We start from the raw sequence: 27,107 nt of genomic DNA, 5'->3' as shown, positions 1-27,107 counted from the left end.
GAGGCTTGTGCACTCTATGGGTTCAAGAGGCACCTGCATCCTCTAATTTGCTATAGATGCCAAACCTCTGAGGCACGTCAGATGGATAACACAAGTCACCCATTTTACAGCTGAGAAAACTGAGACTTAAAGAAGTTCATGCTTGGCTTATTCAGACAGAGCATAACCTGACTCAGTCTTGCCCCCCAAGACCCCACAGTTTGGTGGAGGTGGGGCACTCAGAAATAATTATCTCCCCGCATGGAGGATGGGGTGGAGGCTCACGGAAAGTGGGGCTGAGGGATCCCCAAAAATGACCTTGTAGCCAGGTCCTGAAAGCTGAGCAAAAATTTTGGCAAATAGGGTGGGCTGGGGAAGACTGTGGGCTAAGGTCAATTCCACACATGGTAGTGGGGGCCTCGGTTTTTTAAGGACAGGGACAACTCTCTCCCCTGTCTGCAGAGGCAGTCTTGATGACATCTATTTTGGTTTTGCTTCTAAAAGCACCTCCTGCCCCATCTGTGCCCTCTTCCCCAGCTTCAGGTGTTCTTGCCCCTGTCCTCAAGGAGCAGCTCTCCAACCTTCCCAAAGCTGAGCTCCTCAGAGTCTGCCTCATGTCATCCTGGCCACAGGAGGGGAGGACACATGCCATGATCCCTTGTCCGGGAGGGTGATATAACTCGGGGAGATGAGACCCGCAGAGGCTGGGCCAGCTGAGCACACCCCAAGGCCTGTGTGAGTCACTCCTCTGCTGCTGTAACCCATTTCTCTCCTCTAGCTCCAGGGGGCCTCCCCATCATCCCATCTGTACCCCCAGGAAAGTGGCCTTAGATCACTTAGGATGACAGCCTTGGGAGGGTGGCTATGTCTCGGGTAGGTATAAGATCCTGTTTAGCCTTTTTCTTTCATCCTCCCCACAAGTTTGCAAAGGAAGATCCCATTTTTCCAGATAAGAAACTGCAGCTCAGAGGGGTGAATGCGTGTGACCAAGGGCACACAGCCCAGCCCAAGGTTGAGCCAGGTGATGCCAGCTGTCTCCAGAGCCAGTGGTCTTGCCAAGTGCAGGTCTGTAGGCTTCCTAGGCTGGCAGCATCAGCATCACCTGGGAGGCTTGTGGAAAATACAGATTCCCAGCCACCAGTTATGAGCCTGCCCCCTTGATTCTCTTCTGGTCTCATGGGGATCAGGGAATGCCAGGACTGATGTTTTTAAAATGTGCCCGAGTCCGTTGTGATGCACAGCCAGCCGCTACCCTGTGCCACCACCAAATGATGTTCAAAGTGTGACAGATTATGAGAAGCAAAAAAACAAAGAGTAGCACGAACACACCAAAATGTTGGCAGTGGTCGTGGAGAGGGGGAGGGATCGTGGGGGGAGATAATTATTATTTTGTACTTTATACTTCCATCTGACTTTTCTGTGTTTTCCAAATTGTCTCTAATGAGCATGTATTGCTTTTATAATGAAAAAAATAAATAACAGAGCATCTGGCTGGGAAACATTTGGAGAGGGGTGAGAATGAGCATTGGAGCCATGTCTGCGCAGACCCGGGTCAGCCACCCCACTCTTGGGCAGGGCACTTGACACTGAGCACTGAGCCTCCGTTCCCTCATCTGTAAAATGGGAATAGGAAAGTCTCAAAGTACAGCTGGGAGGTGTTGAGTAAGATAATTCCCCAGAGCTAAAAATTCTTCTTCCTCCTTCCCTCTCCTGGACCTCTCTCTCCCTGGCAACCCTTCCCCTGGACGCCCTTCCCTGCCAGTGCCCAGTTGAAGCAGTTGAAGCCTCCTCCCCGGCTCACCCAGACCCTCATGGAGTGTGCAGTTCCTCCCCGGCTCACCCAGACCCTCAGGGAGTGTGCAGTCTGCCAGGGCCTTTCAGGGCTGCCTCAGCAAAGCCCATTTTGCAGATGGGGAAACCAAGGCCCAGGGCAGCCAAGGGACTTGGTTGCCAGCTCTGGCTCCCCAGCAGAGGGAGGGGGCGTCCACGTGTCTGCTGCGCATCTCTGCCTGTCGTTGCCTTGCTCAGTGTGTGTGAGGGGGCAGCAAGTCACCATCTGTGTTTTCCAATAAAAGAAAATGAAAATTGAAGCACATTAAAAATAGCTCAATTGGGATTCCGAGCGGGGCTCTGAGGCCTGCTGTGGCAGACGCCCAGCCTGCCTCCCCCTCCTCCCAGCCTGGCACCGACATCACCCGGAGTCATCTGAGGCGAACGTCTCCTGGTGGCGTATGGGAAGGGGCCAGGGTGCAGGCAGTGTCCCTGATGGCATCAGGGGCCCCTGGGGACCCCCAATTCCAGTTTCCCAGCTCCCAGCAGCTGGTATCCCACCAGAGACAGGAGAAAATGGAATTGGGGCCATATGCTGGGCAGACTCCAGACACCCTCCACTCCTCAGGGCCGCAGGACCCTCAGCTGGAACCTCTACCCCCTAAGAATGGCTCAGGGACACCCTGTGGCAGAGAGGAAGGCAGCCTCTTCTGGGGGCCTGGAAACCAGGTTCCCAGGCCACCTTTTCACTGAATCCCTGTGCCTTGAGCAAGGCAGGAACCCCTCTGGGCCCATTTCCTCCTCTGTGCAATGAGGATCTTGGTAGGGGCCAAGGGGTGGTGTGTGAGTGGGCTTCTGAGGCTCCTGTCTCCAGCAAGCCTCCTTCCTGGCTTCATGACCTGGGGAAGCCCCTTCCCCTCAATGAATCCCAGTGACCTAGTTGGAAATGAGGATGATTTAGGAGTTTCCTGTAGGGGATGTGTCAGAGGACAAAAGGAGACATCAGTAAGCACTTAGCTTGGTGCCTGGCATGGGCAGGGACTTGACCAATGGCCGCTATTGTAATCCTTCTCATTATCATGATTGTCTGTGAAATGGGAGTGTGATGGCCCCACACCGGAGAAAGCCTGGGTGAACTCTGCACTGGCTGCAGTGGCTTATCACGAGGAAGGCTGGCATTCACCCAGGACTGCTGGTGCCCAGTGATTCCCAGCATCTCTTCCTCCCTCGTGGGTCCAGCTCTCTGCAGCAGCATCCAATGCCTACGACCAGCCACTGCACAGACCCTCAGTGAGGCAGACGATTCCTACCTCGAGGCCCAGAGAGTGCTGGGCAGACAGTAGCCCTGAATCCACACAGCTAGGCCTACGCAGGGGTTCCCTGCCAGGATCTGAGTGGTCTGAGAGTAGACAGGACATCCATGGAGAACCTGAGCTGCCTGGGTCTGGGCCTGTGCGAGCAGAAGCCAGGCCACATCCTGCGGGATGGCCTTGGGCAGGTTGCTTCACTTCTCTGGGCCTCAGTTTCTTTATCTATAAAATGGGGCTGATAACAGTTCCTGCCTCATAGGGCTTTGGGAAGACGAGTCCTGGGCAGGGTTTGGCAGGTGGAAAACTCTAAATCCATGGTGCCCCTGAGAGCACCAGCCCACCCCCACCTGTAATCCCATCCCTCCAGGACAGAAACTGTTGCTGGGCCCACCAGGGACCAGTCACACAGGACCAGCACCTGCCCTGCCTCAGCTCCAAGCCTCTCCTGGATGGGCACACGGTGGAGGTGGGGTGGCTCCCCTCAATCATAGATGTCAACTAAAGTGGCCAGACCCCCCCCCACTTCAAATACCCTTCAGCAGAGGGTCTGGGTGGTTTCTCAGCGGCGAGGAGTGAGTGTGTGGGGTTCATGGATCCAGCCATCATGGGGTATGAGAGATGGCCACTTTCTCGACTGAGGATGGTCTGTTAGTTTCTTGTTGCTGCTATGACTAATTACCAAAGTCTTCATGGTCTAAAACAAGACGCATTTATTGTTTTACAGCCCTGGAGTTTAGACGTCTGAAATGGGTTTCACTGGGCTGAAATGGCCAGCGGGGGGTGGAGGGCACACTACCTCCAGAAGCTCAGGAGGAGGATCCATGTCCTTGCCCTTTCTAAAGAGTTCTAGAGGCTACCTGCATCCCAGAGCTTGTGGCTCCTTCATCCCCAAAGTGTGTCATTCCCACCTGGCTTCTGACATCACATCTCCTCTCTAATGCCAACCCTCCCACCCCCTCTTATGAGGACACTCATGATTACATTAGACCCACTTGGCTAATCCAGGATAATTCCCCCATCTCACGATTCCTAATCTCATCTCATTTGCAAAGTCCCTGTTGCTACATAAGGAAACATTCCCAGATACTGGGGACTAGGAACATGGGCATCTCTTGGAGGACATTATTCTGTCTCCCATAGATGAGAAAGCAAGTCTGCTCAGCCTTGCCCAGAGGGTGCTGGCTGATGTTGATAATAACAATATCATAACATCCGCTTATTGAGTGATTGCTTTGTGTTATAATTTGAGTGATAATGACCACGGTCAATATTTTACTGAGTACTTACTATAGCCAGGCTCTGGGCTAAGAACTTAACATGCATGATCTTGTCACAGCCACCTGCAAGGCAGGTACTAATCTTGTTCCTATCCCACAGCTCAGAAAGGGAAGCTCGAGACTTGCCCTGGGGTAGTGGGTTAGGAAGTGGGGTTCAAATGTAAATGACTCTGCCGGGCTCGGTGGCTCATGCCTGTAATCCCAGCACTTTGGGAGGCCAAGCCGGGCGGATCATTTGACGCCAGAAGTTCGAAACCAGCCTGGCCAACATGGTGAAACCCCGTCTCTACTAAAAATACAAAAATTACCTGGGTGTGGTGGCTCGCACCTATAATCCCAGCTGTTTGGGAGGCTGAGGCAGGAGAATCTCTTGAACCAGGGAGGCGGAGGTTGCAGAAAGCCGAGATTGCACCACTGCACTCCAGCCTGGGCAACTCTCAAAAAAATATATATATATATAAATGACTGCTGAGGCCACTCTCTCAGACCTTGGGATGTGCCGCTGGATAGGCCATTTCCCTGGTGTTTGGACCTAACACCTGGGTTCTGCTGCCAGGTTCCCGCTCCCCTGCCCCTTGCTCCAGTGGCAGATACAAGAACTGCTTGATGGGGTTTCACCCTCACCGATTTGGGTTCCTCCAAGCAGGGGCTGTGGTTGGGGCAGATGCACAGGAGGCACTCAGAGAGGGAGTGTTAAAATGGGAGGAGGGCAGAGGCTGGAGGACAGGCAGGGGTGCTGAGGGCTGCTTGTGGGAGAGCGGAGTGGGTGTCTGTCTGAGTCTAATTCTGTATCTGGGTGAGGGTGAGGAGCCGGACATTCTGGGAACCAATTCTGGCCACACCACTGAGTGTTTGACAGGGAGCCTTGGCCCAGAACTTCTCTGAGGCTGTCTGTCTGTAGCATAGGACCCCCACTGCACTCTGCTCCTTGCAAAGCCTTTAGGAAGCACCAGTGTGTAGAAAACCCTGAGTCTAGCCGGGTGTAGTGGTTGACGCCTGTAATCCCAACACTTTAGGGGGCCGAGACGGAAGGATCACTTGAGGTCAGGAGTTCGAGACCAGCCTGGCCAACATGGCGAAACCCCATCTGTACTAAAAATACAAAAATTAGCCAGGCATGGTGGTGGGCACCTGTAATCCCAGCTACTCAGGAGGCTGAGGCAGGAGAATCACTTGAACCCTGGAGGTGGAGGTTGCAGTGAGCCAAGATGGCGCCACCGCACTCCGGCCTGGGTGACAGAGAGAGACCCTGTCTCAAAAAAAAAAAAAAAAGAAAACTTTGAGTTCATCCTGTGAGCACTGGCATTCTCCTTTGCTGGAACCCTGGGGCCCTTCCCCAGTTCTGTCTTTCCGCCTCTCCATGAGCTTTCCGTCACTCTGAGTCTTAGGCCCCACACATTGCTACCTCACCATGGGATCTTGGACCAACCCCCAGGCTGCCTCAGTCTTTCCGTCTCTGCATTGGGTGCAGAGATTGCTGCATGCCAGCAATCCCTAAGGCCTCAGCTCATGATGTGACTGACCCCTGCACAACCTTTGCGGGACTGACAAGGAACCTCCCCACCCTGGGAACCTGCCACTGGCCAGTTCTGCTCCCTGGGGCGGGGGCAGAGGGGACAGAGGCCAGGTACAGGAAGAGAGCCTCCCGCGGGAGCATGTGTCTTCCCTGCTCCTTCAGTTGGAGGCTCAGGGAGGATTCCTTAGACATTCCCTGTTCACGGCATCCTCCTCCATCAGGGTCTTCCCACCTCCCCGGAGAGCTCAGCTGTAGCCAGTGGGAAATGGGACAGATAATTGCAAGTTTAAATAAGGCCAAGTGAACGCTCCCTCCCAGGCCCAGCACAGGGGACTCTCTGAGCTTTGAAGGGAGGCAGCCAGGAGGAAGCCTCAAATGGCACTCAGAGCTACCACTGCCTCCCTGGTGACCCCAGGCAAGTCACAGCCCCTCTCTGAACCTCAGTTTTCTCATCTGTGAAATGGAGACCACATGGCATCACCTATGAAAAGTGGCTAGCACAGTGCCTGGTACATTGAGCACCTAGTAGGTACTCAATAGCTGGAAATGAGGATTATGATTATTATCCCTGTTCAAATGCAGCATCCCGCTCATCCCACCCCACTCCAGAGGTTTCTTTGGGAGCTGTTCTCAGTTGTGTCAGCCTCTGGGTGAATGAGGGGCGATGATGATTGTGGTACTAGCCTCCCCTGAGCTAGGCTGACTGTGCCAGGCCTTGTGCAAAGGGCATTGTGTCCATACCTATGAGTAGGTGTTATTTACTATTCCCATTTCCCAGATGAGGTCACTGAGGCTGCAGTCCTGTGGTGGGTGGGGGGAGGAGAGGGCTAGCAGGGAAGGAGTTGGGAGCCCATCAGCCTGAGGGGACCACCCACCACACACCCCATCAGAGAAGCATCCTGTCCCAGTGGGATGTGAGCCAGCGTGGTGAGATGCTTGAGGTTCCGGGTCCAATTTGCCCTTTATGGGAAAAAATTTCTGAGCCTGCTCCCAGCATCAGTAGGTCTGACTGGGCTGCCTCAGGCTGCTGCCGCCACCACCAGTGCAGAATTCCTGGTGAGAAGGAACCCCAGTGTGGGGCTGAGGAGCTGATTAACTGACCGGGCAGGGCACTGGGCCCAGCTGTGGCCCGTGGTCCTGTGGCCTCCGGCTCTCATGTGAACCAGCAGAGTGGCACAGCCAGCAGCTTGGAAGGCTTCTGTTTGGCTCAGAGACAAGGCCAGGTCTGCCATGTTTGTGGGCTTAGCACAAGGCCATCTGACATAGCATCTCCTTGTGCCTCAGTGAAGCTGTCTCCAGGTCACACTGGGCACCAGTGGCCTTCATCCTCCACTTAGCAGCCCAGCATTGCAGGGCCCCAGGCCCAGTCCAAAACCAGACTGGGAAAAGGCATCAGACACACTCTGGAGGGCGAATTGGAGCCCGGAGAAGGGGCATCTAACTCAAGCTGGGGAAGTGGGGGGTGGTCTGATTCCATGCTGCCACCTGAGCCCTTCCCGACCCCACTACCTGCATCAGCTCTCACCTGAGACTTTCAACTCCCAAAAGGCTCCCTGGGATCATGAAAGGAGTTTGGGTCGCACAGCCCAGAAATCAAAGCCTGCTTCCCTCACCAACTTGCAGGGATCTTGCCTGCTTACTTGTTCTCCCTGTGCCTTGGTTTACTTATCTGCAAAATGGGGGCAATGATCCATCCCTTGAAGGGTTTTGGAAAGCTTAGAGGAGCTCAGGTGCTATGCTGGATGTCCATTGCATGGGACAGTGCCTGGCAGGTAGTAGGTGCTAGTAAATGGTAGCTATGATGACAGAGATGCTAGGGGTGGAAGTAGCATTCCCTCACCTCCTGGCCCATGTCCTCCTTCCCACCACTGGCTCAGGGTGCCCCTCTTCCCCGTGTCTTCTCCACCCCAAAGGCTCTCTTAATTTTGAGCCCTGCTCCATGTCAAGGGCCCCACCAGCCCATGCCAGAAGCTGGCTCTTTAGCTGGCATTGCCTCTCAGGGTATCAGTGGGAAATGGTGGGAAAGAAATGGTCACTAATGATGAAGATATGGAGGCTCTGGTGAAGACGGTGATGGGAAATCGCTGAGCAGCTCTCCTGAGAAACATCGACATGCGAGAAAATGCCCCAGCAGAGCCATGACTGCTTAACTGCCTGAGATGCCAGGTGTGGTTGGCAAGAGAGCCCAGGGAGTCACACTGAGCAGAGATGGCACCCTGGGGTGTTCTGTCACTGCATCCACACTGCTGAGGGCTGCGGAGGCGGTCCTGGAGCCAAGCATTACTGTGGGAGGGATGCAGGCATTCTGGAAACGTCTCCTCCGAGGCAGCAGCCTCTCTCAGAAAGAGCGAGGGCTTTGGAGCCATCAGACCTAAAGTGGAATCTCTTCTTTGCTCCTAACCAGCTGTGTGGCCTGGAGAAGCCCTCCATACCTCTCTGATCGTACAGTTTCCTCATCTGTAACATGGATCCATTACACAAGAGAACACAGCAACAGCTGTCAGGCCACTTCTTCTATGGTCCTCTGCTGTCTTAGGGATGAAGTCTTAGTCCTTCAACCTGGCATTGAAGACTCTTTGTGAGGCCAGGCACAGTGGCTCACACCTGTAATCCCAGCACTTTGGGAGGCCGAGGTGGGAGGATCACATGAGACAAAGAGTTCAAGGCCAGCATGGGCAACATAGCTAGACCCCAGTCTCTATTAAATAAATAAATAAGCAAGCAAGCAGGGCATGGTGATCACACCTATAGTCCCAGCTACTCAGGAGGCTGAGGTGGGAAGATCACTTGAGCCCTGGAGGTTGAGGCTACAGTGAGTCATGCTGCCACTGCACTCTGGCCTGGGTAACAGAAAAAGACCCTGTCTCCATTAAAAAAAAAAAAAAAAGACTCTTTGTGGTGTCTGGAGTTCTCTTTCTCCTAGGCCTTCCTTCTCCCTCCTGCAGGTTCTTGAAGGGGCCCTGATCATTCTTTCCTCCCGGCCTTTGTACAAGCTGTTCTCTCTGCCCGAGACACCTTTTCCCCTTCTCCTGGTGCTTCCTCTTTCCCTCCTCCTTTTGCCTTGCTGTCTCCTACTCAATTTGGGGTTCAAGCCAGTTGCTACTCACTTGGGAAGTCTCCTCTAACCTCCAGGCAGGGTTAGGATTCTTCCTTTGCTGTGGGATCCCCCGTATAGACTGGGACCCATTATGTCTGAGATCCCCCTTACAGACTGTAGGACAGGGGACTGTGGTAGGGGTGAGGCTGAACCTGGTTTAAGTTACCATTCACTGGCCCCTCTTTGGGGTGGGATGGGCCCCAGCCATGTCCATGTCCATAATGTGATATGGACAACAGATTCACAGGCCAGATGGGGTCCTGGTGAAGCAGGCTATCTGAATGCAAAGGGAAGCCAGGTTCCAGGGCCACAGAACAGAGCCCAGGATGCCAGACTCAGCAAGGACCCAATCCACAGGTAGAATGTGGAGCTTGGAAAGTGCTTGGGAACTAGTGGCAGGAGCCAAACAGGGCTTAGGGTTTGCTCCAAATCAGTAAATTTCTTTAAGTCAGTGATAGTATCTATTTTTGATTCTCCAATACTTTTTTCTTTTTCTTTTTTGAGACAGAGTGTCACTCACTCTGTCACCTAGGCTGGAATGCAGTGGCGAGATCTCAGCTCACTGCAACCTCTGCCTCCTGGGTTCAAGTTGATTCTTGTGCCTCAATCTCCCAAGTAGCTGGGATTACAGGCATGCACCACCACACCCAGCTAATTTTTGTATTTTTAGTAGAGACAGGGTTTTGTCATGTTACCCAGGGTTGTCTGGAACTCCTGAGCTCCAGCGATTCACCCGCCTCAGCCTCTCAAAGTGCTGGGATTACAGGCGTGAGCCACCACATACAGCCTGATTCTCCAGTACTCAGCATGGGCCTGGCACATAGTAGGTGTTCAACACATGCAGGCTGGCTGGATGGGAGGGGTGGATAGCAGATGTATAGATGTATAAATGAATGATGTGAATGGATGGACAGGTAAATGAATGGGCGAGTGGATAGACGAATGGGAAGAAGAGAGGTAGGGAGGGAGGTTGCTTCAGAGGAAGGGAGAAAACCTAAATGGGATGCTGGGCATAGGGGTGAGTGGATAAATTGGTGGTGTAAGGATAGACAGATGAATGTGGTAAATGAGAGAATGAGTAGATGAATAGATAGATGGGTGAGTGGAAGGCAAGATGGCAGAATGACTTCATAAATAGCCGCTTGGATTGGGTGATTCGATGAATAGATGGATGGATGGATAGGTGAGTGTGTGGGTGGGTGGACTATTGGGTAAGTGAATGGATGGGTACATGGGCGGGCAGATGGATAAGCATATAGATGTGTGCGGGTGGGTAAATAGGTAGGTGGGTGAATGAGCAGATGTCAAGATAGTTTATGGATGATTGCAAGGATTGGATGGTTGGAAAGATAGATGGATGAGTGGGCGTATGGGTCAATGGGTGAATGAATAAACAGTAAATTTCATGTAGCTAAACGCCTGACACCCTGCCCAGAAGCAGAGGGGTGGTCTGGGTTCTGGGATTTGAGTTAATTGTCCTTCACTGGGGGAAACCAGTGCCAATTAGGCAAATACATCAAGTCCCAGCAGGTCCTGCAGCAGGCTTGCTAATTGACTCCAACCCGAGAGACCCCAGCTTGGACTTACAGTGGCCTGTGTCTTATTGATTTGTAATTTACACTCCATTCACATGCAGAAGGATTTGAGGTGACTTATAAGATTAAACCTGCATGCAACAGGACAGTTAGAAATAAAGTGAAACAGCTAAGAGGCCACATCGCAAAGTGATTAAAAGAGTACGTGGTTCAGCTCCTGGATCTGCCGTGTACTCGCTGTGTGAAGTTGGGCAGGTTACTTAACCTCTCTGAAGGTTATTTCCCCCATCTGCAGGAAGGAAGGGATGAAGGGAGGTTGGTTCAGTAGGAATATAAATGGATACATACGTGAGATGCTAGTGGATGAACAGGTGGTAGAATACTGGGTGAGTGGAGTGGGACAGATGGATGGGGTGACAGGGTGGGTGGGTGGATGGATAGATGGGTGGGTGGGTAAGTGGGGACAATAATCAATTATCGCATGGGGCATTGTGAGCATCAAAACAGATAATATGTGTGACAGCTCAGCGCAGTAAGTACTTTGGATTATCTACTATGTGGAGCCATCTTGATACCAGTGACTGCATTTCCTGGAGGAACAGCTCAGACACCCAGACTGATGATGTCAGTGGGAAAGAGCATTTAAGGTCTGGGTGGGCCTGGGTGATCAGGAGTAAGGTGGTTTTAATAGAGAGGCTGGTGGCTACCACAGTGAACCAGACTCGGCCCTGCCTATAAGGCACTTACAGTCCAGTTGAGGGGCAGATGAGTAAAAGAAAGTTGCAGGACAAGGTGGCAAGTATAATGATGGGAGACACATACAGGACTCTGGGAGCCCCAGCGCCAGGGTCATCAGGGAAGGCTTCTCAGAGGAGAAGACATTTGAGATGGGTCTTAATGAACATGTCTAAGTGTCCTAGGCAGGCCAGGAGGGCGAGGCACATGGCAAGGAGAAGGAACAGCACCTTGAGTGCCAACTGTGGAGTGAGGCTGTGTCCAGTGGGCAGAAGGGAGATGCACACAATTTAGAACCACTCAGAAAGGGTGCAGCTATAAGCAACTGGGGTCCCCAGGCCCCCTGCCTTCATTAGCCAGCCTGAGGGTGTATCAGCTCTGCCGCGTTTTGCAAGTGACTACCTCTCTGAGCTTTCCTCCCCCCTTCTGTAAAATGGCCCTGACGATTGGTCTTCCCTCAGTGGGTCCCGTTAGGATCTCAGGAGATAAGTATTAACGTGGCAGGCATTGTTCCGTGCACACGGTAGCTGCCCAGTAATGCCAGCTGCCATGATGATACTTCTTTACCTACTGAATAGATGTGAAAACTGTGTGGGTTCATTGTAGTAAAAAGGCTTTAAAAATTAAAAAAATCATTGGGCAAATGCCGGCTGTGAGATGCAGCCTGGTGTGTCGGGAAGGCTTGAGGGTGATTGGCCTGGGTTCAGTTTCTGATTCACTATGTGGCCTTGGTCAAGTCACCTAAAATGGGACCAGTAGCAGGCGTCCCTCAGGGTTGTCATGGGAACTAAAGGAGCGCTTAATGTGTCCAGGGCTGTTCCCGTTCCTGCCTCCCTTCTTTCCCTTCCCCAGCAAGCCCTGGTGTTCATTTACCACCCACCCCACCCCCAGCAACCCCATCCCAGACCCCCATCCATCATCCTGTCCTTTGCTGAGGTTAAGTGGGTCCCCAAGCAGCGAATCCAAACTCTCCCGAAGCCCTGGCTGCACAATGTGGCCCGCTGTTAGTGAGCAGCCGGGCTGGCCCGGAGGATTGGGTTTCAGCCGGGGCGGCCGGCGCTGGCGGATGCCCAGGCCAGCGGCAGGCAGGCAGGGGACAGAGCAGAGGAGCTGGCGTCACAGGGACTCCTCCGCCTGGGCCTGAGAAAACAAGAGCAGGCTCCAAGCAGGCAACCGAGGCAGAGAAGGGCCTCTGAGCGGTGGGAGGACGAGAAGGGGTGTGTGCTACGAGAGTCCTCAGGCAGAAGGATTTTACATTAGCCGGGTTCTCTTTCCTCGAGACTGAGGGCTGAGCAGGGGGCCAAGGTAGAAAAACAACGTGCTGCTAGTTGGTAGATTTCACTTTAAAAAATCTGCATTCTTCTAGGAGCTAGTCGAGGGCTTCTCTGGCGTCTCCACCTCTTGCCTTGCTTTGGGCCAGTGAACCCAAGGCCATCTTGGGCTCCCATTCTCATGATGTTTATAGAGGAGAGGGCTCAGGAAACTCAGTCAGGCTGGCCTGGGTTCAAATCTCAGCTTGGCTTCTTTCTGGCTATAGGACTTGGGGCAGATCTCTGAGCCTCATCTGTACAATGGGATAAAGGTATGGGCCTTACAGGGCGTGCAGAGGGTTTAGCTCAGGGCCTGGCAACGAGGGCACTGGTAGATGAAAGCAGTGATTCTTCCTTCCGTTTCCTGATGCAGCATAGTCTAGTGGCTTCTGGGATCAGACCAAAGGGATCAAATTTTACCCTGCTCCTTACTGGCCATGTGGCCTTTTGGAAGTCCTTGATCTCTCTGAGCCTTGGTTTCCCCGTAAGTTTGCTCTGGGATGTAAATGAGACAATATCGATGAAGTGCCTGCCCCTAGGTGGCCTCCACCACCTTTCCCTAAGGCTCTGTATGGTCCAGCCTTTGCATGCTGTAAAAACCTTTGGCTCCCAATGCCTCCTTTGATCCTTAAAACAATGCAGTGAAGTATACAGAGCAAGGATTTTGTCATCTCCATTTCACAGATGACGAAACAGAGGCTCAGAGAGGCGAAGTGACTCTTCCAAGCTTGTCGGTGTCCTTGCCTTCTCCTGGAATTTCTAACTTGGACCATGAAAAGAGTGCTGTGACCATGGACAGTCCGGGTCAGGCCTCCAGGCTGTGAATGGCATCTTACCAGGCCATGAGATCCCAGCCAGGCCTAGCTTCAGGCCACCTCAGCCCCACCAGCCCCAGACAGGGTGCAACAGGAACGGCTGGGAAGAGCCCGGGCTGGCATCTGCTGCATGGGTCTCACGCCAGGCTGGTTTGCTGCCTAGGCTGCAGGCCGCTGGTCACTCTGTAGGCAAAGACCCGTGGGTGCACCTACGAGGTGTCTGTTCATCTTCAGCTTCAACCCTTCCCCCAGCTGGCCCCCAATTCTAGCCTAATTTCCTCTGCCAAGGCCACTCTGTGACCCAGCGGTTCTCAGAGCAGACCACATCACTACCCTCTTCAAGAATCTTCCATAGCTCCCCACTGCTTATGGGAGAAGACCCAACCTCCTTAGCCCCACATTGGAGAGGCCCTCCACATTCTGGCGCCCTGTCCTGTGCTACCATCTCCTTCTGTGAAGCATTTTGCTCCCACTACACGGGACGGACACTCCAACATGGCACAGTGGCTAAGGACATGGGCTTTGGTGCGAGGCAGACCCGGCTCCATCTCTTCCTGGCCATGGAAACCTTGAACAACCTCTCCAGACTTTGATTTCTCCATCTGTAAAGGGAGATCCTAAAGTACTTACTTCACAAATAGTTAATGATGAAATGGGATAATGAGTGCTAAGCGCTTGGCCTGGAGCCCACCACTGAGAGCCAGTCATCAGTTTTACGATTGCCCAGCCTTCCCCGATGTCTTACACTTCTGTGCCTTTGATTCTGCTGGGCCCTGTATGTGGCGTGCCCTTCCCTCTCCTCCCAGCTCACATGCCACCTCCTCTGAGATGCCTTTCCAAATTTCCTGCTCAAAGCTACTCCCTTCTTCCTCTGGGTTTCCTGGCTCCTGGCCGGGACCAGCCGTCTCACTCCGCCTCTCCCTGCAGTAAGTTCACACGTCGGGCACTAGTCTGGGAGCTTTTTGAGGGAAGGGCATGCTGATCTGCCTGTGTGTCTCCAGTGCCTGGCTCAGGGCCTGGCACACATCGGGTGGAGGAGATGTTCATTGAATGACCATGACTTTGTTACTTAACCCAGCCAGAGCAGGAGGAGTCAGGACAGCTGCCAGGAAGAAGGAAGAAGGAGGCTTTGAGCTCAGTTTTGGAAGAGAAGTTAGCCAGGCTAACAAAGCAAGAAGGGTCAGGTGTTCCAGGCAGAAAAATCTAGAAGGGTCAAGTCGCCAGTGTTCAGGGAGGTAAAGTGCCTTCTGCAAGCAGGAGGAAATTTTGGATGGCTGGATACGAGAGACACGGAAGACGGTGGCTGGAAGGTAATTAGCTGGCCTGCTTGGCAGGCCTTAACCTTGTTAAGAGCTAGGACTTGATCCCTCAGGCAGCAGGAGCTCTGAAGGACTTTAGGAACATCACCCAGCTGCCGTGTGGAGGTTGGATGCATGTGCTAGTGCCAGGCCTAGTTCTCAGTGTTGAGGGTACAGCGGTGAACAAGGTGGATGCAGACCTCCCCTACATGTGGGCCCTGGGAGACGTCAGATGAACAGGACTCACCTACATGGTGTCATTTAATTCTCACAATGACCCATTTTACAGATGGGGAAACTGAGGCCCAGAAAGCAGAACTGGCGTGCCTGCAGTCATACACTAGAGAGTGCCAGAGCCAAGATTCTGGCCTGGGCAGTCTATGTCCCACTCCCCTGCTGCCCTCCTCCTGCCCCCTGCTATTCTCACACAGGCCCATGCAGAGAGAGAAGATAAACGCACACACACAAGCCCTGATGACTTTGTTGTTTTGTGTTGTCTGTTTTTTTAAGGCTATGGCCATGGCATCTTAAAAATAACACAGTTGTGAAAATAGATGGATGTGGGTTCCAGTCCTAGCCCTGCCTGTGTGCACTTATGCAGGTTGGTTCTCCTGTCTGGCCTCAGTTTCCTCATCTGTGAAATGGGATTAATAATAGTATATACTTCTGGAGGTTGAGCCTGAAATGGCATTTAGAGGGCCCTGGCCAGCGCTTGGCACGTATAGGTGCTTAATGAAAGTTTCTTCTTCATGACTTTGGAACACTCACATACTGTCATTAGTGCAGACAAACAGCATCTGTGGTCCTAGAGAATTATAGCCCACGAGGGGATCAGACAGAGCTGGCTAGGGGTGGGTCAGAGAATAGGGGGCAACCACCCTCTCCAGCCTGAGAGCAGGCAGGCCCCCTGCAGCCACCTCCTTTCAGCCCAACGCTAACGACTTCAGTGTGTCTCCCCTTTAAGTTCAAATATTTCTGAAATGTACACTGCTCATTCACACATAGCCAGAGGGGCCATCGGGCCTCCCCAGCCCGGCAGTCGGGGCCTCCTGATTGCTTTCTTCTGTGCAGCCTCCAGGAAGGAGAGGGGGTGTGGGTACAGTAGGGATAGGGCCAAAGTCACTCCCATGGCTGGGCCCCTGTTTTCACACTGAGGAAGATGCTGTGGGCTGGTGGCCCCAGTTCCAGGTTTTGCCTGGATGCTGAGAATCTGTGTAGCCTATTTCTTCATCTATCCATTGGGATTTTTTTAAATGGGCACTAAGAGCAGCCAAGGTGTGGGAACCGAACATTTCAATAGGGTGGGAGGGCCTAAGGGCAGGTGAAACAGCACAGTTGGCAGAGTGGGAAGTGGGTGGCACCAGCAAGGCAGGCAAGGATGTAGGGAGACAGGGATGATCCAGCAGAGGGGCCTCAGAGAGCTGCTAACCATTCATGGCCCTGTCCTGTGCTACCTGGGCAGCCGCTGCTTAACCTCTCCAGGCTCAGCTCTTAGCTCCCACCACTTCCAGCCCCACCCTTCAGCCAGCGCTTGATTCCCACAAACCCCGCTATGGCTCAGCTCACCTCCTGGCCTTTGCCTCTGCTTCCCCTCTGCCTAGCGTGCCCTTCCCACTCCATATCAGTCACTCCCCACTCACCCAGTCTTTAAGCCTCCATGCAGGCATCACGTTCTCCTGGAAGCCATCCCTAAATTTGACATTTTCTTCCCCTCCTTCCATATTCATTTCCTATAACCTGCAATAAACCATGCACATCCTCATTGTGATCTTAGCCACATAGTGTGGTGATTAATTATCTGTGTACAGTGAGAACAGCTTCCCCTGCATGAGAGATTGTCACTGTCACAGTGGGGATGGAGACAGAAACATTTCCAGAGCTTCAGAAGCAGCTCGAGGGAGCCCAGCAGCTCCCAAAGTATGGGAAGTGAAATGATGTTCCATACTTTGCAGACAAACATTTTTAATTGTAGTAGTCTGTGTTTATTTTCTTTTCTGTTATGGCAAGAGATATTAGTTTTCCATTTATAATAATGATTACGCTTTTTCCTCTTTAAGATGCATTGAAGAAAGAAAAGGAGTCAAGTGGAAGAAAAAGTAGTAACTAAATAATTGTACAGGTTGAAGTTGGAAATGGCTAAAGTCATTGATGTTGTCTGTATGAAAGGCTCAAGCCTGGGCAACCCTAGTGGAGCAGAACACTGGCGTATGCTCAAGCCTTGCAGATAGGGAGAGGAGGCCTGTGTGCCAAGCCCTGTGCTAGGTCTTAGGGATCCCAGGACCAGGACCCAGCACCACCTCTCGGGACTGCAGAGCTTTGGGAGATGATAGCAAATAGGGGTAGTTACCACCCAGAATATCTTCAAGTGTCGGGATATCTTGAAGCACCCGTGGCTGCAGAACTTTGGGGCAGAATGGATATAAGAGGATTTGCTAGAGGAGGTGACCCAAGTTGGGACTTCACAGATGAACATTAGGGCAGGCAAAGAAGATGTAGAGGTGAGAAGGTCAGAAGGAACAGTGTGTGTGAGGTACAAGGGTGAGAAAACACCACGTTGTCTGTGCAGAGTGAGACGGCCAGTCTCTCCACCTACTCATAGCTAACTGGAGTGAAGCTTGAGGGTGGAATAGGTGTGTGATCTTGGGCAAGTTCCTGAGGCTTTGGAAGCCTCAACTTTCTCATCTGTGAAATGGGACAGTATCAAGTACCTCTTGGCATTGCTGTGAGAATGTTGGTGAGAGATTCTGGCTCCTAATAGGGTCTCAGCAGACATGAGTTCTCTCCCTTTGTAGATTTTTGGGATTGCAGGAGAGACGTCTGGTGTGTTATAGGGTGGAAAAAGGACGTGATGGTGGTGGAAACAGAGCTTGGTTTCCTGAACCCACTAAGTTCTTGAGGCAATAACTATTAACTCCAGATTCCCCAGAGAACAGAATTTGACTTTTGTGCTTGGTTTGAGAGGAACAAAGAGGAAACTCAGGGCACCCCAGGGAAAGCAGCATCAGATGGACTGGGACGGGCTCCATGGAGGCTGTGGCCTTGGAGCAAGAGACTGATGCTTGTCAGATGTTGGCAGGCATATCTGGGAGGTGGGGGAAGCCAGGCAGACTAAGCTGGAGCCTCTTGGGCCTGCCTTTGCTTTCAGGGGCACCTAATAAGCCCAAAGGAGGAAGCAGTATGTGCAGGCACTGGGTGGGCCAAAAAGCACTGCACACCATCTAAAAACGGCAGCTGTTACTAAGTGAGGATCTACTTTGTGCTGGGCTCCAAGCTGCTATACTTCCAGACTCGGAAGGTATTTTGGCCATTTTCCAGGTGAGGAAACTGAGGCTTAACAAGAGGTAGAACAAATAAAGGTCCATTTGTTTTTTGTTTGTTTATTTGTTTTGTTTTGTTTTGTTTTTTTAGACATAGTCTTGCTCTGTCGCCCAGGCTGGCATGCAATGGTACACTCTCAGCTCACTGCAACCTCTGCCTCCCAGGTTCAAGCAATTTTCGTGCCTCAGCCTCCAGGGTAGCTGGGAGTACAGGTGTGCATCACCATGCCTGACTAATTTTTGTATTTTTAGTAGAGACAGGGTTTGACCGTGTTGGCCAGGCTGGTCTCGAACTCCTGACCTCAAGTGATCTGCCCGCCTCAAAAAGTCCATTTGTAATAGTCTGTGTTTATTTTCCTTCCTTTTATGGCAAGTGATATTGGTTACCAAGCAAGGAAGGGACAGAACTGGTGTTAGAATCCAGATCTCTGTTACCTCCAGAGCCCAGGTCTGTCTACTCTGCTCACTTGCCTTTTGTGCAGAGGTAGAGGGAGGTGTTAAAATTGAAAAGCAAAAGACCAGGTTGGGGAGAGAGCATGCTTGTGCTGCCTCCTGCCACAACCCAGAGGGGTGACAGGTTTCCCAGAGCCAGGCTTCCAGGCAAAGCCAGGAGTGGCATAGGAGAAGGGAGCAGAGGAGATGCCGGCCCTCTACCTCCTCCCAAGGGGATCTGCAAACTTCATGTCCTTCGTGTTCCCTTTGTGTCTACAAACCAGCCAGCCCATTTACTTCCAGTCCTTCTGAGATCCTCCCACTGCTTTGGGCCAGGAGAAGTAGAAGACACAGGGGGATAGTGGGGCCCCCGCCCTAAGCTTCTTGGGAGCCCAGAGTTTGAGCACCAACTTTTAGTGTGTGACTTTGGCAAGCCATTTGCCCTCCTTGAGCCCAAGTTTCCACCCGTACAATGAGGATGTCAGTTCCCAGCCCCTCCTTCTCTGGGCCATGGAATCCTCTGGTGTTTGGCCTCTGGGTCAGCCCAGGAATCTAGCCAAGGGATGGGGCCACCTGCTTGGCGGGCTTGCCTCCCCCGCCCGACCCTCTTCTTGTCCCAAGCAGAGTCTCTCCTCTGCCTTGTTCGACACAGCTCCCAGCAGCTGTTCCCTGGGCCCAGGCAGAGAGCCCGGCTTGGCGCGTCTCTGGCTGAGGCCAATGAGAGAAAACAGGTTAAAAGTTCAGCCCTTGTTCTCTCCAGGAAGAAAAATCTGTAGCATTCGGAGTGTGAAAAGGAACCTTTTTTCAGCTCCAAAGCTGCATAATAGAACTTCCCTCCAATTTGCCATCAAAAAGATGCCCTTGGCACTGGCTCCACCGTCCCTGGCACCCTTACCCCACACCCCCTCCCTGTGCCAGCCCCCAGTGCAAAGGGACACAGTGACCACAGGCGGTCATGGGGATGCCAGTGCATAGGGACACAAGCCACAGGCGGTCGTGGGGACACTTCTGCATCCTCTCTTGTCAGCTCATGGGTCTGACTGGAGTCACCTCTGGCCAAATGCTTCCTCCTGTCCCCACCCTTTATCCCCTCCACCCCTGCCATAATTCAAGCCCTAATTATCTGCCATTTGGACCTTCTCAGCTGCCTGGACACTGGGCACACAGCCCCAATCTCCTGGTCCTTGTCATTTAGCCCAGACCATCAAACTATTTGTTTCAAGTGCCTAAAAGTTTATAGGCTAGGAGGCAAGACACCTGCACTTCCCACTGTGTCACCAACTCCTATGCAATCTTTGGAAGCCCCTTCTCAACCCTGTGCTTCAGTTGCCCTGTCTCCGAAAGGAGGCGGTTGGGCTGGACCAGGGATAGCATCTCAAATGGTTCGTATTTGTTTCCTGGAACACTGTGGCAAGAAGCATCATGTGGCCGCAGTATGGGGATTGATGAGTGCTGCCTGCCCTGGGCACAGAATTGGAGAATGGCAGCAAGCATACCTCTCACCCACTCTCACTGAGTGAGGTGGTGTCACTGTGACCTTCTAGGTCTCTCCCCGTACTCTCTCATAGCTATTTATATTTACACCTCATCTCCACTACCAGACCAGGAACTGCTCCATGGTGGGGTCTTGCTAGCCACGGTTTTCTCTCTCAGGGCGCCCAGTGCAGTGCCTGGTACATAATGGGCATCAGGATATTTTGTTGAATGAACGCTTGAAAGGGGTCCATTTAAATTCATTCGGTGTATTGCAATTCCATTCAGAAAGTGTTTGGAAGCCAGAGAGGCAAGGAAGGGGTAGAGGAGAGGGGTCCTGAACCTGACCTGGGGAGAATGGGGGTCTCCAGGGCCATGTGGCTCTTCTTCCCCCTAGGCCATGTGGCTCCCTGCAGCTGCTGGAATCGGGGGAGGCAAGTGGGGCCCAAGATGGTCCAGGTGCTGACGTGTCTCCTGAACCCCCACAGGCCATGTGACAGTTGGCCCCTACTGGGTGCAGTGCTTGCTCTCAACACTTCTCCACTCCCGGGACCCTGTCCTGAGGGCAGAGTTGCCTGAGCCCTGGGGGAGGGGCCCTAGTGATAGGAACATGATGGAAGACTCCAGGTTTCTAGAGAAAGGGAGAGTGTACTGACAAGATGTGTGCGCCAGAGGGGCAAGGAGGGGAAACTGAGAGGTCTCAGCTGGGACACAAGCACAGCCCCTCTAAGGCCCAAGTTCCAGTTTTTGAGAGTTTGATGCAAGCTGAAAAGCAAACAGATCCCAGAGTTTGATGTAAAATATCAGGGGTTTAGTGGCAGACCCTCGGAAACCCATCCAGTAGACCCCAGGTTTAGTGGATGTAAGACCCTCCCCGTCCAGAAAAGGAAGGGAAGGACAGTACCTAGGTCAGTGAGACTAGACTGGCCGAGAGGTAGAGCCTGACCATGATGTAAGGGTGGACTTGGCCTGGAGGGGCGGGGCCTAGAGGAGTGGCATCAGACGATTGGCTAGGCTGTGGGGGTAGGAGGGATAATGGAGCAGAGAGGCGGAGTCTAAACCGAAGGCAGTCTGGAGAGTTAAGAGTCAGATGACTGGGGCAATGGAAGTAGGCGGGGCTCTCAGTAAAGAAGGATGAGGGCCCCGCCGTGAGGGTCCGGCCGGGCGCGGTGGCTCACGCCTGTAATCCCGGCACTTTGGGAGGGCAAGGCGGGCAGATCACGAGGTCAGGAGATCGAGACCGTCCTGGCTAACACGGTGAAACCCTGTCTCTACTAAAAATACAAAAAATTAGCCGGGCGTGGTTGGAGGCGCCTGTAGTCCCAGCTACTCGGGAGGCTGAGGCAGGAAAATGGCCTGAATGTGGGAATGTGGGAGGCGGAGCTTGCAGTGAGCCGAGATCGCGCCACTGCACTCCAGCCTGGGCGACAGAGAGAGACTCCGTCTAAAAAAAAAAAAAAAAAAAAAAAAAAAAGGATGAGGGCCCAACAGAAAGATTGACAGCGCCTGGTAGGTGAGGCGGGGCGGTGACTCTTTGCTCTCCCCACAGAAACGCTAATGGACTCCACTACAGCGACTGCTGAGCTGGGCTGGATGGTGCATCCTCCATCAGGGGTGAGTCAGTGGTCCCCAAACCTTGCATTGGTCCTCAGGATCCCTCAAGCCCTGCTGCAGGGCCCGAATGCCCCCTCATATTCTAACCCCTTTCGCCCTCTTCAGGGCCCAGAGCCAGGCCTCTCTCAGCCCCACCCTCCCAATCCCCTACCATTGATGGAGCCATGATCCCCTACCATTGATGGAGCCAGTTACCATGACAACAGGCTGGATGCTTTCAGCCTTTATCCCGTGGAATCCTTAGGGTGAGGCTGAGAAGTAGGTGCTCTCACTACCCCCGTTTTACAGATGAAGAAAGTGAACTGTCATTTCCTGAGTACCCATTCTATGTCAGATACTGTATTAAGTACCTTTATACACATTATCTCTGATCTTGTGGAGAGGAATTACCTCCATTTTACAGATAAGAAAACTGAGGCTCAGAAAGGTGTAGCCACCTGCCCAGGGCCCTATAGATAATAAGTGAAGGGCTAAGGTTTGTATTCAGGACTATGACTGAGCTCTCTCTGCCCGCTTTCTGGGTCCCCATAACACAAAGCTCCCCCTCCTTTGGTTCTTATCATCCTAGGGTCTATGCTGTGAGCTCTCCAAGAGCAAGATCTGGCATAAGTTACAGACTGTGGGGTCAAATACTCCTGAAAATCTGTCTTAGCTCTGCCACTCACCAGCTGTGTGATTTGGGGCACTTCCTTAATCTCTCTGAGCTTCAGTTTCTTCATCTATAAAATGGTGATGATGTTTTAGACCTCACAAGACTGTTGCGAGGTTTTCCTGCAAAGTGTCTAACATAATGCCTGGCATAGATTGGGCTCCCAGTTAAGAGTAGCTATAATCATCATCATCATTGTCATTGTCATGAAGTTGAATATTCATCCCTCATCCCTGCGGTCTCTGGGGAGGGCTCTGGACTCTACAACCCAGCCCTTCCCTTCCCCCCGCCCCAGTTCCTCCGCTGGGACTCAGCTGCTGCCCCAGGGAACTGCATTCCCCCCCCCCCCCCAGGCCTGTGCTCTCAATAGGCAGGGCCCCAGGGTCAGGCCGCTTTCTGTGGCTCTTTCTTGTCACCAATTTTCCATCTGCGAAGGCGGCTGGGCCCACAGCCCCACCCTGCCAGTAATGAGGCCAGGCTGGGCTGCAGGGCCCCCGGACGCAATTATTTGGGGTGTTTAGGCTGCAGGGCCTCCGCATGTTAATTAGAGAGAGGGGAGAAAGGCAGAGTGCTCTAATTAAGTGTTCTAATTAAGTTCTGAAGAAGAGCAGCGGTTGTAACAAGGGGCTGACTTTGTCACATGGTGCCACCAAAAAGAAAAAAAAAAATTTAATGCAATGTAGGGAGCTTCAGAGTCGCCATTGAAGAAGAGGCTGAGCCAGTCAGCTCCAGACCTGCCCTCCCCATGTGTACTCACCCTTCATCGCACCTGACCCTCCCCAGGCTACCAGCCCCTGCTCCACATGCACAGACTTGGCCCAGGGAATCTGAGTGGCACAGGATAAAGGACACCCACTTGAGGGTGACATCTCTTCCATCAGCTGCCACCCCCACAGTCACATTTGGCAACTGGAGGCCCAGGAGGGAGAAATGACTTGCCCAAGGCCACTCATCAAGTTAGTAGAGCTGGGACTAGAACCCAGGACTCCTGGGGCACACTTGGGGTCCTTGTGTTTCCAGGCAGCACAGGCAAGCACACGAACAGCTCTGGGTCTGTGTGACCTGGGTCAAGTGACCTCACTTCTGGTCTCTACTCCCTCATCCTCCGTAAAAGGGGTCTAACCATACAGACCTTGTGCAATAATCGCGCCAAAGAAATGAGATTCTGTTAGGGTGCCCAGCCCCGGACATGGATGGGAGAGGGGACTCTGCTGTTGGGGCTCCTTTGGGTCTACCCCAGGTGAAGCCAGCCAACACCAAAGGGGACACGGGAGAAGGACAGGAAGGGTGGTTTCTCTCAGCAAGCTCTCAGTCCCACTGACACTGGCCCAAGAGGGCTGAGTGTACTGGGCACTCATGCAGGGAGATTGTTCCCGAAGGCCCTCGGAAAGGTTGGTGAATGCAAACAGCAGGCAGCCAGAGAGCCTGCTGCAGAGGAGACCAGAGACGATGCCCCAGGAGGGCACAGAAGTGTGCAAAAGGCTCAGCAGTGGGAAGGAGCCTGGTCCGTGAGTGTGAGGAGATAACCCGGGTCCTAGGCCCTTCCAGCCCCCACTTTCCACCACCTGGCCCAGCCCCTTGCAGCAGTGAGGCTTAGCATCTCTCTGCTGGGTTTGTGAGAGCCCAGGCTGCCCCAGTGAGGGTACAGGAGTACTTTCCCCAGGCAGGGAGGGTGGGCGGCCTCCCTCCAGGTACCCGAGAGGAAATGTTAGCAGCTCAAAGCCCCAGAGCAGAGCCATTCTCGTGGGGAAGGGCCCTGTCTTCCCCATCATCCTAGGCGTTCATTGAGGATGAGAACTGTCTTCCTCCATCAGACCGAGAGTTCCCAAGGGCAAGGGCTGTCTCTCCCTGGTCAGACAGGGGGCTCCCCGAGGGCAGAGGTTCTGTCTCCTCCATCAGACTGGTAGCCCCCACAACCACAAAGCTATGTCTACTTTCATCAGAAGGAGCTCCCTAAGTGGGGAAGGGTTCTCCCTATTTTCCCCTTCCAGGTGGGAACTTCCTGGCCAGGGTCCCTGTCTCCTTTATCAGATTAGTGTACCCCTGACAATAAGAGCCACGTCTCCCCTGTCAGCTAGCAGAATACCAAGAGCAGGATGTGTGCCTGTCCCACCTGATTGGCATGTCTCCCCCATCAGATTGGGAATTCTCTGATGTTTTCACCATTAGACTGGAGGATTCCCTAAGGCAGAGTCTGTGTCTTCCACCTTAGACTGAGTGTGTGCTGGGGCTGAGCCCTTACCTCCCCACCTGACGAGCATTTTACCCACAGTGGGAAGAGGTGAGTGGCTACGATGAGAACATGAACACGATCCGCACGTACCAGGTGTGCAACGTGTTTGAGTCAAGCCAGAACAACTGGCTACGGACCAAATTTATCCGGCGCCGTGGTGCCCACCGCATCCATGTGGAGATGAAGTTTTCAGTGCGTGACTGCAGCAGCATCCCTAGCGTGCCTGGCTCCTGCAAGGAGACCTTCAACCTCTATTACTATGAGGCTGACTTTGACTCGGCCACCAAGACCTTCCCCAACTGGATGGAGAATCCATGGGTGAAGGTGGATACCATTGCAGCCGACGAGAGCTTCTCCCAGGTGGACCTGGGTGGCCGTGTCATGAAAATCAACACCGAGGTGCGGAGCTTCGGACCTGTGTCCCGCAGCGGCTTCTACCTGGCCTTCCAGGACTATGGCGGCTGCATGTCCCTCATCGCCGTGCGTGTCTTCTACCGCAAGTGCCCCCGCATCATCCAGAATGGCGCCATCTTCCAGGAAACCCTGTCGGGGGCTGAGAGCACATCGCTGGTGGCTGCCCGAGGCAGCTGCATCGCCAATGCGGAAGAGGTGGATGTACCCATCAAGCTCTACTGTAATGGGGACGGCGAGTGGCTGGTGCCCATCGGGCGCTGCATGTGCAAAGCAGGCTTCGAGGCCGTTGAGAATGGCACCGTCTGCCGAGGTAAGGGCCAGGGTGGGGTACGTGCCCCTGCAAATGCATAGAACTGGTCTTGGCTGCAGACTCGGGCTGCAGACTTGGGCCTGGCCTCTGAAGCTCAGAGCTGACCGTGAAGCACTCTAGGGCCAGGGTTTCCAAACCGGCAACCATCGTTCAGCTTCTTAGAGGGAGGCACTTGAATATACCACTTTCTGAAAACGATCCGTGCACATGCTGCAGGTGGTATGCCAGATAATCTGGGTTGGCACAGGATAAAGGTTTTTTATTTACATCATCATATGAGTATGTCAAGTGGTGTCTTTTTCTTCCTTTACAAAGGTGATATGGTTCCCCTTTTAAGAAAACATACGTTATAGTAAGTAACATTTATATATTAATAAGTTAACATTTTTTGAGCTTTTAATCTGTCAGTATAGACCAGACAATGCTGAAGTGACAAAACAATAAAAGTTTATTTCTCCGCTTAATGCTCCATGTCCGTTGTGGATCAGCTTGGGATTCCACCCTCTGAGAGCCAAACGGATGGAGCGCCACCATTCGGGATGTTGCCATCCACAGGGCAGACGGATGGAAGGAGTGTGGCAGTTGGAATACTGGCTTTAAAGCTTCCACCTGGGATGCGCCCCCGCCATAACCTCTGTGCACATTTCACTGGCCAAAGCAAGTCACAAGATTACTTCCTATTCAAAGAGATAGAGAAGTGCAGTTTTACTGTGAGCCAGGCCCACGACTCCCCCTTGTACTATGTGCTGAGCACTTCTATGACTTAATTCATTTAATCCTCACAAGGACCCTGTGACAGAAAGTACTGTTGTATATGAAGAAACTGAGGCTCAGCTTAAACAGAGACTAAGTAGAGGATCTGGGATTCCAAAGCCCACCCTCTTAACCGCCATGCCACACTGTTAGCTTAAGGAAAACTATTCAGTAAGTATAAGTGGTGTTTGAATATGGCAAAGAACCATGAAGGTGGTCTGCAAACATGAGAAGTTTGGGAGAGGTACGGCCTGGTGCTAAGAAGGCTGTGAAGGTTGAAGGACCTGGGTTAAATGACCCCTGCCACTCCCTAGCGGTATCACCTTGACCAATTGTAAAACCCTCCTTCCTAGGCTGGTGTGAGGAGTCAGGAACTTGATGCATGCAAAGTACTTGTAATGGTTTCCAGTACACAGGAAGTGCTTAATAGATGTTAACTAAATGAGATGATGTGTACAAAGCCCAGGTGCTCAGCCTGTGAGCTGTGATGGTGGTGCTGGGGGTATAGGGGACTTGAAGCTACTTGTGTCATGTCCTCTTGCATTCCCCATTGGATTCAGAGGTTGGGGCCAGATCCTGGGGTGCCTCAGATGCCAGGCTAAAGGTTTGGACCCTAATCCAGTGGCCTTGGAGAACCAGGGATACTTTAGCCTGGGGGTGGTTGCAGTGATCCTTACGTGATAAAATGCTTTTTAAATCTACCAGCTCTGTGGTTTTTCCCTCAGAGACAAGCAAGGCAGCTTTTCAAGATACCTAGAAGGACAAATGGGGGTGCCAGAGACAGGAGGAAGGGGCCTATAGGGAAACCATTGTTTTCATCTCAAGAGACAGTGGCAGCCTGGAGTGGGGGGTCCACCAGTACTGGGGAAGAGGAGAGGTGAGATCAAAGGATGTTTTGCCAAGGAAAGGGATGGGATGGGAAGGAAGACAGGATGGAAAGGGAGGAGAGGTAAGAGTCACAGGGAACAGGGCATTCCAGCTTGCAGAAAGGTGATGGTTCTAGAAAAGAAATGGGCAAGTTAGGAGAAAGGGCTGGTTTCTTGGGGAAGATAACAGATTTGGTTTTACGTCCTTGGGTATAAAAGTGCACAGCCTTGGAAGGTGGCAGTGGTGAGACAGGGTGTGGGTGGCAGAACAAGTGAATGGGAAACCAGCCACTCATTGTTGGTGGTTTGTTAAGTCATCAAACTTTTACTGAGCCTGCTCTGTGTCAGACCTTATGTTAAGCATCAGGCAGTACAGAGAAGAATCAGACTGTGGCTCTGCCTTC

At 52.7% G+C, this 27,107-nt stretch overlaps 1 protein-coding gene across 4 annotated transcripts in view; it reads left to right on the top strand.

The window, feature by feature from the left end:
- The window catches only part of EPHB2 (EPH receptor B2), a 203,393-nt gene that overhangs the window by 48,602 nt on the left and 127,684 nt on the right, over positions 1-27,107 (top strand). For all 4 annotated transcript variants that reach the window (XM_054448539.2, XM_054448531.2, XM_054448520.2 and 1 more), the window contains exons 2-3: positions 21,414-21,478; positions 24,400-25,084. In XM_054448539.2, coding sequence (XP_054304514.1) covers positions 21,414-21,478; positions 24,400-25,084 — 750 coding nt within the window. The remainder of the gene's footprint in view (positions 1-21,413; positions 21,479-24,399; positions 25,085-27,107) is intronic.

The sequence above is a fragment of the Pongo pygmaeus genome, chromosome 1 (assembly GCF_028885625.2).
Source record: "Pongo pygmaeus isolate AG05252 chromosome 1, NHGRI_mPonPyg2-v2.0_pri, whole genome shotgun sequence".
Lineage (NCBI taxonomy): Eukaryota > Metazoa > Chordata > Mammalia > Primates > Hominidae > Pongo > Pongo pygmaeus.
Note: the sequence above shows the minus strand (reverse complement) of the source record. Positions and strands in the feature narration are given on the sequence as shown.